Genomic DNA, 12994 nt, shown 5'->3' on the forward strand with positions numbered 1-12994 from the left:
CCATCAGAAACCTTGTCCCTCAGCCCTGGTGTTCTGGAGCAGGGTTTTCACTGCTCCTTTGTGTGATGGAGTTCATGTCTTTCTGCCCAATTTTAGTGCCTCTAAATGTGCCTAATTCTGCTGTGAAGCAGCCCTGAAACACCCAGATTTGTGTGTTCGCATTGCTTCCAGAAGGGAAGCATGGACTCTGCTCTCCCCGTGGAGCTGCCACCTGAGTGGGCATTAGATTGTGCTGCTCACCAAGCGAGGAGGAGGAGGCTGTTGTGTGTGCCCTGGCCCCTTCCTGGCTGCTGGAAAAGGCTCTATTGTTCCTGGCAGGGCCTTGCACGTGTGAGTTTTCCATTGCTCTGGCAGACAATGGAGAAACTTCTCCTCTGCAGGCTCCCCCAGAGCCACGGCGTCGCCCCCAGAGTGAGAATCCACTGAGGTTACACGTAATTACTTTGAGATTAGAGGTAAATCCATTGGAGATTAGAGGGAATCCATTTAAAGAAGAAGTAATTACCAGCCTGTAATTGTTTCCCTCTGTCCTCCACTGTGCCCCCCCCACCTCAAGAAGAAGGTGCTGGGCTCGGTGTTGCCTTTTCCTCCTTGTGTGGATCAGAAGGGTTTGTGAGGGAACCACAAATATTTTCAGTCACACTCCCAGTACACTTTGTACTAAACTTTGTTGGCAGGAATGTCACAATTTGGGAATTGTCAGGTGAGAGGGTCTTCCCCCAACCAGAGCTCTGATACTGTGTTTCTGGTTTGGTTTTGCGAGTTTCTGTTTGTCAGTAATTTTTTGTTCCTTTTTTTTCACAAGAAAGTGATGAATTTTTAATGCTGTGCTTGCATTGCTGTCTGGGATCATTTCTTACATTGTTTTGAAAAATCAGGGCCTTATTCCTACCAAGTTTCCCATTAAGCAGCAGTGAAGAAAAGAGCTTTTGTTTGCTGTCTAAAGTCAGTTTCTTAAACTTGTGCAAGGCCTAGCTTTAATCAGATTGAGGTTGTTTCAAATGTGCAGATCATTTCAGTTCATCAAAATGTTGCCCTTTTAATTCTGGAGTGAATTTTTAATTGCAGTCAAAGGTGGGCTGGCCTCTAGTGGTGGCAGAAAAAGGAAATAGAGGGGATCATTTGGTCTGTCCAGCCTGTGGTTTGAGTCAGAGCCTAACACCTTGGTGTTTGAAGGGCCAATTACAATGTTTAGTGGCTGATAGTGAGCACTGTGTTAAATACTGCTCGAGGTTTGGCCACAGGTGGATCAGTTGTCTCTGCCAGATGCATTTGGTAGCAGCTCGGGCACGAAGCAGTGGTTTAAACACAGAAAATAGGTACTGCAGAATCCAGCCCTGACATCCTCCTTGAAAGCATTGCCTGCACAATGAAAGGTTTTGGGGTGGGGAGGGAAAAAATCAAATTAGGCCCTTTCTTGCAGAAGAGGTGTCCCTGGGAGGGTCAGGCCTGTTTGGCAGGGCAGCGTGCGGAAACGAGCGCGGCATTGTGCCAGGCACACGAGTGACTCCTGGTGCCACCAGGTTGATGTTTGACACAATAGCAAAATCCCTCTCGTTTCTTTTCAAGAAAGTGGGGGGAGAGGGAAACGGGGGAAGAAAAATATGTGTACATAAGCACCCTACTGTTTCCTGACTTGGTCGTGTCAGGTTTTTTCAAGAGCCTCAAACCTTCCCGTCCCTTGGGACGCCGAGGAGCTGCGCAGATAGAAAATGGTTGGGGATAATGAGAGAGAACTTTGACCCTCAGGCTTCAAAGTTCACCAGAGCTCCCTATTCATCTTGGGCTTCAGGAGCAGAGCTATGGAGTGGATCACTAAAATTCTGGCCGGCAAATTCCATGTCAGCCTCCCCAAAGGGCCCCGGGGGAATTTGCCGAGGCATCTCCTGGCTTTTTAATGGAGGGATGCTCCCGGAATGCATTCACCAGGATACCTGCTGGGCAGCACTGCTTTATCTGAGCCTTCTCCTGATGAATAGCTGATGATGGCTCACCACTGGCTGCCTGCCACAGGGCTGCCAGCGTGCCACGGGTCAGCACGTGACACAGCTTTAGCTGTGGATGTCCCTTCTCTGCTCTCGTATCTTCACCATCGCTGCGCCTCGGTTATGAAAAGAAGGAAAAAGGAAAAAAAAGGCTGAAAACAGCTATTTTTTGGTAAGGGCAGTTTTCCCCTTTTATGTTTAGTTTGGTCTAGATTTGATTTCAGTGCTGGGGCACCTTATGGGGGAAGAAGAGCTTCTTAAATACGTGAGAAGGAAGGTGTGATGCCCACCTAGAACACAGCAGGTACACAAACCCCATGTGCACAGCAAGGTTGGTGTTTGCTGGCTGCAGCCTTTAACCTTCATCTTCACTGGTCTAGTGTGATGACCTGGGGATTGTAAATGTGATTGAGGGGGGGAAAATCTGGCTTTATCTCCATGAAAGAGGTGTGGATTCACCTGGTTTGCTCAATTCATGTGACAGGAGCCACAGTTCCAAATTCTCCCTTAAATACAGTGTGGCTGGCTGAGCAGCCTATGTGAACATTATCAGTGTTGTTCTATCCTCAAATATATTGGATTGTTTTTTTAAAAAGGGCAACATTTCAGCCTGATAGAGAGTCAGATCCAACACTAGGCTAGACTTGGCACAAGAGCTTCAGCAGTACATTATGTGGACACGTTCTCTGGGAAGACCCTACAAAGATGTTAAAATTCCTTAAGGCTTGAGGTGTTGTTTCTCTGCCTGGTCATTTCCTCCAGAAAAAGTGAAGCAGGAGGCTTTAGAGCCTCTGTGTTGGTATCTGGAAGTGTTGTAGCTCCATGCATTTTTCTCAGGTCCCAGCATTTCTCTCAGAGCTGCAGTTGAAATTTTTGCTACCAGCTCTTGTGATTTTCCTGAACTATTTGGAAACAAAAAGGCTGCTTGAAAATGCAGGATCCCATCTCCCCTCATCCTTGAGAGCAGTGTGCCCCCAGAGTCTGGTGCTGCTCCAGCCAAGGAACCGTGCTTCCCTTCCCATTAGGAATATCCCCCACAGCCATCATTGCAGCTCAGCCTTATTTCCAGGTTGTTGCCTCAGGCAGTTCAATAGCTCTGAAGTGTGTTGTTTGTGTTGCTTTAATAAAAATATTCATGCTCATATATTTCTAAAATACCATCATGTATGTCCATTTTTTCCCCCTTTGTTTTTGCTCTGAAGGAATGTAAAGCTGGATATTGGCTGGCTCTGAAGGGCCTTTCAACTGGCATTTCCTATCAACAGCTAATCCTCAAATCAGCCTTTGGTAAAGAGAGACTGAGAGTCACAAAAGGACCCTGGAAGTGCTGAAGGCTGGGCTGGAGAGGCTTTGGAGCAACCTGGGATAGTGGAAGGTCCCTGTCCATGGCAGGGGTGGAACAGGGTGGGCTTTAAGGTCTGCTCCAACCCAAACCATTCTGGGATTCTGTGGTACCTTTCACGTGTGATGTGGCTCTCCCTCCTGAGAGAGCAGTGATCAAAACACATCCTGCAGCTTGAGTATTGATGAATATAAATCAGAGGCTTTATTTTAGTTACTATTGCATCAACTAGCATGCCTAAAACATTGGTTAGGATAGAAGAAAATTAATGATAGGAACAGTTAAACACGAGTATAGTAATTCCTGATTTTTATAAAGTGCTGTAGCAGTACAGATCACTCAGTCACTTTTGAGCTTCTTGGAGAATTTCTTTATTGTCTTAATCTGAAAGATGTAATGGAGTGAAGATAAATTTGGGAGGAAGATATAAAACTGAAGATTACAGCAGCACAGAATATCCTGGGTGGGAAGTGACCCACAAGGATCTGTCCAGGCCTCCGTGCCCTCGAGGGAGTCGACACTCAGTAGTGTGGCAAACACAATTGTGCTTTGGCAGAGCTGCACAAGGCTGGAGCAAACACACATTTCAGTATCTGTCTGCTCCTTCTGAAAGCCAAAGGTAATTCTGAGGATCAGAATAAGTTGCAATGTAAAAGGCAAAAGCCAAGCTAATAATTAATCAGGGGGCTTTATAAAATTAGAGCTTCCTGTCCAGCCGAGCTAACTGCTGTGGGTATAAATGCTTCATAAATTACTCAGGATGGTAAAACTCTGGTTTGTCTTTTACAGCAGCTCTCATTACAAAGGCTGAATGAGAAGTGAAGTGCAAGGGGAAGAGTTTTCTTAAGATTTTGTGCAAATAAGGGAACCATTTACAGGAGGACCAACATTTTGTTGTTGTTGTGTTCCTGGTCTTGCCCTGACTTCCTCCCCTGCTCCTGCAACACTGATGGAGCTGATTAACACCACACTATAGATATAGCCAGTGCTTTTTATCACTAAAATTTAATGTTCTTGATTCCCAACGTGAAGCAAACAGATTCATGATGCCTTTCCTTTTGTCAGGATAGAGCGCTTTGGGGCGATCAGTGTTTTCCAGAACGCGTTCCCATTCCTCTGTTCTCCTCAGAAAATAACATTTCATGGCTCTCCTTAAGATTAACTGTGTATTATGAAGCTGAATGACATTATGGCCGTGTTTATATGCGAGGGGGGGGGGGGGACAGCTAATTCCCCAGGACCATTTGATGAATTTATTCCACTGTGGCTCATATCCCGATGCTCCATCCACAGCTCAGGCCCTTCCTGGGAAAAGGCTGAGCACTTGGGGAGACTTGTGGGGCTTTTTTTGTTGCTGTTCCTTCTTAGGTGTGCCCGTGGCCCCACACGGAAACCAATCAAGGAGCGATTTATGTTCATTAAGGGCTTGTCAAAACTGAAAAATTTTCTAATCAACGGCGATGTGGCGGCAGCCCCTCCATGGCTGGGAGTGTCGCCTCGGCGGCAGCGGCTCCGTGCCTGTTACAACTCTAGGCTAGGAATCTGCTGATGATTACATTAGGCTAAGCTGCGAAGTAAATGAACCATGGCTTATTTAGGTGCAACTAGCTCCAGTGTAGTCCTGCCCCGCAGGGCACTTTATAGCGTTTTATGGCTTTAAAATTAGTGTAGCTTCCCATTTGCTGCAGGGTGCTGCATGTTATGCCTTTGAACTCAATAAGCAAAGGGAAGGGGGCCTTTTGTTTTTTTTCTCTTTCTCCCCCCCCCCCTCCTTTTCTTCTTTTTGCAGTTTAGCAATTTTGTTTTGCATCTTTTCCAGACGGCGTTTTGCAATAAAAATGTCTGACTGCCACGGAGAGGCACAAAAGTCAGGGCTCCATCCAATTTCCCGGGCTGCTCTTGGTTTGGGGGGAAGAGGATTTGGTTGTTGCTGAGGGTGAACAATAGGTTTTGTGCCTCCAATAGGTCAGCTCACAAAATTGGAATTGTCTTTCAAAAAATACGCTGCACACAGTCTTTAAAATGTCATCCAGAGGTGCAACCATAAACTTCCTTTTCCATAATAATTTTTATTACGCCTCAGATCAGGAAACACTATTTCAACCTCAGTAAGTGGAGCCTTAGGAGTGTTACATCTGATTGAACAGTGGGGGAAACTGCCACAAAATGAAGGTGTTTTTTACGGAATGGTTTGGGTTGGAAGGGACCTTGAAGCTCATCTTGTTCCACCTCCCTGCCATGTCTTCCACTATCCCAGGTTGTTCACAGCCCCATCCAACCTGGCCTTGGACACTACCAGGGATAGGTTAGAGGCTCATCATCTCTCAGTAGAAACCAGGCAGAGATCTGGGGAGGATTCTTAGCCTGGACCTATTCCCAGTGATGGAAAAACAGGCTTTTGAGAGATTGGAATAGCTGAAAAGGACAAAAAAAGTGGGATATTCATACCTGTATACCATTACAGCCTTGGAAAGTCACTGCTCTTGGAGAGTCTCTCATTTCATATGTGGTGCACTGGAAAAGGGTGGCAGTGGAACAGATGGAAGAAAGATGGCGAGACCTCGAGGAAGGAGCAGATATTATTTTACATTTTAGTGTTGTGACACATAGCTTATCCCGAGGTGAGTGATTTCAATGTGAGCTTGGAAACCCCTTTGCCCAGTGTAAAACTATAACCCCTGTGAAGGGCTTTCTCCCTATCCACCACTCTTGTATTATTTGAAAACCCTCAAACTCTGTAATGTTTTTTATATTCATGTTTTTGATTATCTGAGCCATGTCTTTAACTTAAGGATGGCTCTAGAGCACTAGGACAAGGGGGAATGGCTTTAAGCTGAAGGAGAGTGGATTCAGATTGGATGTTGGGAAGGACCTGCTCCCTGTGAGGGTGGGGAGGCCCTTGCCCAGAGAAGCTGTGGCTGCCCCATCCCTGGAAGTGCTCCTGGCTAGCTTGGACACAGGCATCAAGCTGGAGCCACACATAGCCTGGCTTCAGCTTGTGGCCCTTGGTGGAGTGGCTCTGAAGTCACTGTGATGTGCAGCTGTAAATTCAACAACTGCTGGCATTCAAAATCCAAAGAGATCCCCCAAAAACGGGGGTGTCACTTTTTGGGTAGGCCTGTTTAGAAAACATGATCATGTCCGTTTGCTCAATTTGCATGTCTGAAAGGCTCCTGCTCAGTTAATTGGTTAAATTAATTTCTGCTGTTGTAAACAGAGAGCTGCTGTATGAAGAGCAGGACTAAAGTAATTTTACTTTACATTATTCTGTGTCATGGCGCATCGTTCCTTTCTTACTCAAGGCAATTCATTTTGTGGGGCTGTCGAGTAATATTTGGCATCATCTTCAGTCAATGCAGCTTTTTTGATTTCCCCCTGATATTTTAACAGTTTATTTAGTCCTGTAGATAATGGTCAATGGCCTTGAGTAGTCAAATTAACACCTCGGTGGCGCCGCAGCGGAGCGGTAACCCGGGGAGGAGAAGGGATGAGAATCGATGCGGGGAGCGCATTTTGGGGGATTATGGATTGATGGATGCCGAGGCAGCATCGCCCTGCTCTGACTAAGATGGAGCTGCCAGTTAGTGCTGACTGCAGGCCATGGCCTGCCTGGTGTCTCACAGCTCTGAGCCTGGATGGAGACCTTTGGTAGCCCTCGGATCCCGGGATCAGCGGAACGTTCCGGCAGCCACCGGAACCGCAGACGGCGCCCGTTGGATTCAATGGAACGGCGCCCGTTGGATTCAATCCTGTGATTCCTGCATTCAATCCTGTGATTCCTGCATTCAGCCCTGTAGGGATCTCTCTGGGACATGGCTGCTGTCCCCCCTGCCCTGGGAGTGGGGGGAGCCGTGTTAAGCCGTGCCGCTGCTGCCAGCGAGCTGCGAGCCCCGGGTCCCCCCTGCCACAACTCTCAATTGCTAGCAGGTTTCTCTCACCGCACCTCATTTGCATCTGGGACATCAATTAGCATGTTTGTTGAGGCTAATTGAATGAAACTCAATCATAGCTCTTAATTGCTTGACTATGTGAAAAGAAATCACATTAATGCAGCTAATTAAGTGTATGGCAATAGATGCAACATAATTAGGAGCGAAATGTAAAAAACAAGCGGCGGCGGAGGTGCGAGCGCAGGGCGTGGGGGATCGGGGCGCCCGCGTCTCCTCTGTGCCACGTGTTTGGGGAGGGGTCCCTCTGCTTTGCTGCTGCCTTTAATTTTTAATTTTTTTTATTATTTTTTCCCCCTGCCTTGCCGAATGATGAACGCGGACAAGTTGAGAAGAAAAATGCAAATGGATTCGCAATTACTACTTTTTCAAGCTGTTGAGGGGCAGAAGATGGCACGTCTGGGGTGGCCCACTGTTGAGTGGGCTCTAGGGACTTGTTAAGTGCTGTTTAAAAGTACTTGGCTTTGAATTACCCTCATGCCTTGTTAAAGGGTTTTTTTTCCCCTTTTTTCTCGGATCAGCATTTTCTACAACTAACATCTTGGGGAGTTATCCCTGTACCATTTGCATATCAAAATCCAGCTTGCTGTCTTCTCTTTAACACAGCATATTCCAGATGACAGCAAGACCCTCATCTGTTCTAATCTGATCAAACCCTCCATTGCTCTTCTGAAGCCCCGGCGTCATTTTGTAGTTTGAACTTTCATTCCCCGAGCGAGCTGAGGATCTGAGGGGGCTGGGAACGCTCTCCTTGCCCTCCCCTCCTCGGGGAGACCTGCAGATTATCGCCCTGCACCCTGCCCACGATGAAAGGGCCTTTATTATTTACATTTGATATATCCCCATAAATATTTAAGCTGACATTAATACCTACCCAGCATCTGTTGTGGTTCGGGCGCTTTGCTCCGACGGCGGCCACTCATTGGTTTTGTGTTTGCCAACACTCCCCGGCTTCCTCAAGTGGTTTTGTGGCTCACCTCAGCCTGCTTTGCACCCAGCTAAAAGGCCTTTAACAGCACCCTGCCACATCTCAAGTTGGGAAATCACACCCAGCCTTCATCTGAACTGGATCCAAAACCCTCTTCTCCAGTTTAAGTTGGTTGTATGTTAAATAAACTGTTGGAAAAGGGCACCGGCCAGCCGAGGTTTAGTCACTCCCTGATTAAACCTCACTTTACAGCCCACAAGCAATGAATGTTCAATTATCTTATGCTTATTGTATTTTAATTTGTGAAGAAGTGACACCCAAACAAGAAAGTTCCACCGAGTTCATGATTTATGGATGAAAGGTGTTTGTTCTCCAGCACCTAGTAAAGGAATTTTCCTGAGTGGATTGCCTTTGTTTTTCTCTTGGCAGCAGAGCTCTGTGTCCTCTCCCCATTAATTGTTCAGACACCACCTTTTCCTGTTAATACTTCTCAGCTTAGGAAAAATAAGCTGCTGTGATGGCTTAGTTTGAGGGTTTTATCACTGATTTCTGTTAACTATGAAGAAATTATTGCTGGTCCAGATTTTTGATTATTTTTGAGCAGAATAAATCATTTGTGTTGTAAAAACTGCTGAAGGTGAAAGAATCTTGATGAGGGAGCAATCAGCTCCCTGGATTGTGGCAGCAGTGATAGAGAATTTGGGTAAATTCAGGCAATCTCTTGTGAAGTGGGAGCCCAGATCTTCTCCCAGCCACAGCAAATCGCTGTTTTTCTCTCAGGGTCCTTAATCCCAGAGTCCTGGAGTGGTTTGGGTTGGAAGGGACCCCAAAGCTCATCCCATTCCATCCCTGCCACGGGCAGGGACACCTTCCACTAGCCCAGGTTACTCCAAGCCCCAATGTCCAACCTGGCCTTGGACATTTCCAGGAATTCAGGGGCAGCCCCAGCTTCTCTGGGCAGCCCAGGTATCTTTTTGTGCAGTGCTCTTGCCCCTTTTCACCCCTGATTTTCCTCTCCGGTGCTGCCCCTCTTGCATGTCCTCTTTAAGAGAGTGTCTCTTTTGTTGCTTTTCATGTCCCTATAGTTGTTCCAGTTTCAATTATTTTTGTCTGGAATGTGAGTGACCACAACCCTGTGTACCAGGAGATGAGAACTCTGGTGTCTTGTGTGCTGGCTTTAACATCACCACCTCTCCTGGGAATAGCTGTGCTGGTCTATCCCAGGATCAATTTTCCATCTGATAAAAACACCCATGTCCATTTGCTTTTCTGTTTATTTCCCCTTTGTGGGCTTTCCAAGCAAGAATTAGCAAAATCCTTTTCCACTTCAGGCTCCCAGTGTTTGCTCTAATCAGATATAATTTGCATGATTTTTTTCCCCCTTTGATGATATTTTCTGTAGGTGCAGGAAGGGTCATATTGTAAGGAAACAATGTTGGAATTGCTGAGACCTTCCCTTTTGTAACTTTGGTGCCTGCTGACCCATTCCAGCTAAATTGGAGGGAGAAGGAGATGAGGGCATGAAACACTGGCAGAGAGGAGACACAAGTGAATGTGGGGCACTCAGCCTGGTCTTCTGCTCATGTTTGGGACCTTTAGCTGGTGAATTCCCACACGTGGCTGTGTAGTGAATTACCTCTTACCCAGCTGTAAGTTGGAGGATCTGTGAGAAAGCTCCAGACTTCTGGAGTTAATTGTGAGAAGTGTGGAAGGGATTATCAGGAACATGGAAGGAAGGGGAAAACCATATGGTGGGTGTGGGCAGAGGGTGTAGGGCCAGAGCCTTGTGAAACCAGGTTTGTTAGTTCTGTTAATTCTTACAGAACTCCCTGTCTGATGTTGTGTTTGGGGTTTTCTCCTCTCTCTGCAGGATTACATGCAGAATGTTCATGGCAAAGAGATTGACTTGCTGAGAACCACTGTGAAGGTCCCTGGCAAGAGGCCACCCCGAGCCACCTCAGCCTGTGCCCCCATCTCCAGCCCCAAAACCAACGGCCTCTCCAAAGACATGAGCAGTTTACACATCTCGCAAAATTCAGGTAAGGGAGCACCTTGCTAGGGGAAAAAATGGCAGAAAATCTGCATTTCCAGTGTCTGTAGGGAATTACCCTGAACAGCTGGGATAGGGATGGATATCTCTCCATAACTGGAGGGGTTCCAGGCCGGGCTGGTGGTGCTCAGAGCAGCCTGGTGTTGTGGAAGGTCCCCCTGCCCATGGTAGGGGGTGGAATTAGTTGAACTGTAGGATCCCTCCCAACCCAAACCATTTTGGGATTTACAAACCCACTGATGTGGAAGTTTTTAAGCCCTGACTGCTGATCTGTCCCGCACAGGATATTCTGAGTTTCTGGGTAGCCTTCAGTGTCTGTTTTTGTGTATTTGTTACCCTGTACTTGCCAAAGCCCTACATAATTTCACAGTCATTAACATATGGGAGGAATCTATGATCTCTTATCTAATACATAGTGAAAGGGCTTTTTATGGCCTCCTGGTGAGACCCACAGCCCTTCTTTCCACTTTTGGAAAGTTCAGTATTATGCATTCTTCTAACAGCAAGATTCTTCTGTGGAAAGCTTTTTAATTTATTGGTGGAAGTGGTTTATAGCTCCTTCTGAGCTCTAAACAAAGATGTTTATTGTTTGCTGAAGTACTTGTCCATACAGCTAAGTGGATTTTAAAAAATTGCATTAAGGGAAAACGTTTGAGACAATTTATCTTGTAAAATGCACAGCTTGTACAAAACTCATAATGGGCTAGTGGAAGTTCTGTCAGCATGTTTGGGATGACATCCATAAAGTGCCAAGTGCCTTCTGCATTTATGGGTAATGTAGACACCTCCTGCATGTGCCAGCAAAACCATACCCACACTCCTGTCCCTGTGCAAAACCCACTGGGATGAGCAGCCCTGGCATTCCTGGATATTCAGGTGTCTTCTCTTGTATAATAATAATCATTATCTGTCTCATGCTTCATAGGATCAGGCTGGTTTGGGTTGGAAGGGACCTTAAATAGCATCTAATTCCGAACCTCAGTCCTTCAAGCCAAGGTGTAATTTCCTGCATTTTTGAGACATTTCCATTTATTGGGAGAAAACTGAGAAGTTTTTTTCCCCTTCCAACTCTGAATGGTGCTGTTTGAGATGGTTTTTAAAGTGGTGCCACTGAGCAGAAATTCCTGGAGATCCCAGGCTGGGCCCTGAGGTGTCTGAAGCCATGATTTCATCAAACCCTTCTTCAGGTTTTGACCTGGCAGAGCTCATAGGAGAAAATTATTCATGGTTGGGTTGGTTTTTTCCAGTTTACTATATAATTTAGATGACCAGGTGTGAGGAGGTCTTTGGTTTTCACTATACTTCCTAATTTAGGGAAGAAAAGTGTTGGGCTGAGTCAATAAACTGCAGGGGAGATGTTTAAATAAAGAGATTTCAGCTTTTAGCACATTTGAACACAGTCAGAAATTACTTGATAGCTGCAGAAAAAGCAAGTTTCTGGAAACATATTTAGAGATATGTAAGAATTTAAGGTTTGTAGCATGGAATTTACATATTTTGGCATCTACTTGGTTTGCCAGGTCAGAGGGAAACTTTCCCTGAGAGTTTGCAGCAGGCAGCTCTCATTGTGTGTGTGTGTGTCCTGCCAGCCTGAGGTTTGATCACACAGAAAGAAGTCAATTATGCCAGCAATTCCAAATGCTGGGAAATTCAGATAGTGAATTTCAAATAACACTGTGGGAATAGTTGGAGCTTCTCTCCTCCCTCTTGGCTTCCTCATCCTCTTGCTTAGAAATACTGAAAGATTTTGCTGTTGTTGGTGTCTGGGCAGCATCTGCTGCTTGTTATGGGCTTAAAAGCAAACATAAAAAGGAGCTGCTGATCAGTTAAGAATTACTAAAAAGAAAGAAAAGAAAGAAAAGAAGGGCATTGTCCCAAGCTGTGCCTGCCTTCTTCATCTGAACTCTGATGAGGTACTCAGGGCTGAGTTCTGGAATGGCAGAAGGACCCCTGGAATATCTGCAGTTATCTGTCACACAGCTCAGAACACCTGGGAATCATCCCTTGCAGGCTGTGCTGCTGCCTCAGAGCTCCCTCTCCCCTTGGTAGTGGGGTCTTGAGCCTGTGTGGTGCCTCAAAATGGATCACAGGGCTGAGCTTGTCACCTACTGCTTGTCACTGGCAGGGTTTTGTACATGGCTCTGCCATGTGGAGGAGGTTTGGACCAGACAGGAAGAGTCAGGACTTCCTATTTGGATTTTTAGGCCTGTAAATTCACTGTATTTTCTGTGCTTCACATTACCTCATCCCCAAATGTTAAATACTGCTTGGCTTGGTTGGTGTCTTCATTTGACACTTCAGCACTGCTTGGAAGTGCTCCTTAAGGATGGATTTCTATGCCAACTTTACCAAGAAATCTATGGATTAAATGTCCATTTGATTACCTGTAACTGGTATTTTAAGTTCATATTTCAGCAAATAGTTTTCTCTGAGTGTAATTTCTTGTGATTCAACCACTCTTCTGCTCCCACCATGGTCTGTGAGCAGCTCAAGCTCCTCCTTTTCCTCATCCCCTTCCCTCTCTGAAGCCTTTTTGGACCTCAGTGATGGATCAGACACCTTGAATTTCTTCCCACATGGGGAGGTTCTTTCCCAAGGTGCTTCCCATAACAGTGCTGTGAGCAGAATAGAGGGAATGAGGCTGATCAGGGCAATATTGGGAATTCAGGAAGGACAAACTCAGTTCTTTGGCACAAACTCAGTTCCAGTCCTTGAGAGTTTCCATTTTAGAGATGTAAAAAA

At 46.0% G+C, this 12994-nt stretch overlaps 1 protein-coding gene across 13 annotated transcripts in view; it reads left to right on the top strand.

Moving 5' to 3' along the window:
• AGAP1 (ArfGAP with GTPase domain, ankyrin repeat and PH domain 1) overlaps positions 1–12994 on the top strand; it is a 324467-nt gene that overhangs the window by 192956 nt on the left and 118517 nt on the right. For all 13 annotated transcript variants that reach the window (XM_071418328.1, XM_071418329.1, XM_071418331.1 and 10 more), the window contains one exon: positions 10073–10241. In XM_071418328.1, coding sequence (XP_071274429.1) covers positions 10073–10241 — 169 coding nt within the window. The remainder of the gene's footprint in view (positions 1–10072; positions 10242–12994) is intronic.

Source organism: Agelaius tricolor, unplaced genomic scaffold (genome assembly GCF_023055355.1).
Source record: "Agelaius tricolor isolate 1412-34295 unplaced genomic scaffold, bAgeTri1.0.p SCAF_83, whole genome shotgun sequence".
Taxonomy (NCBI): Eukaryota; Metazoa; Chordata; class Aves; order Passeriformes; family Icteridae; genus Agelaius; species Agelaius tricolor.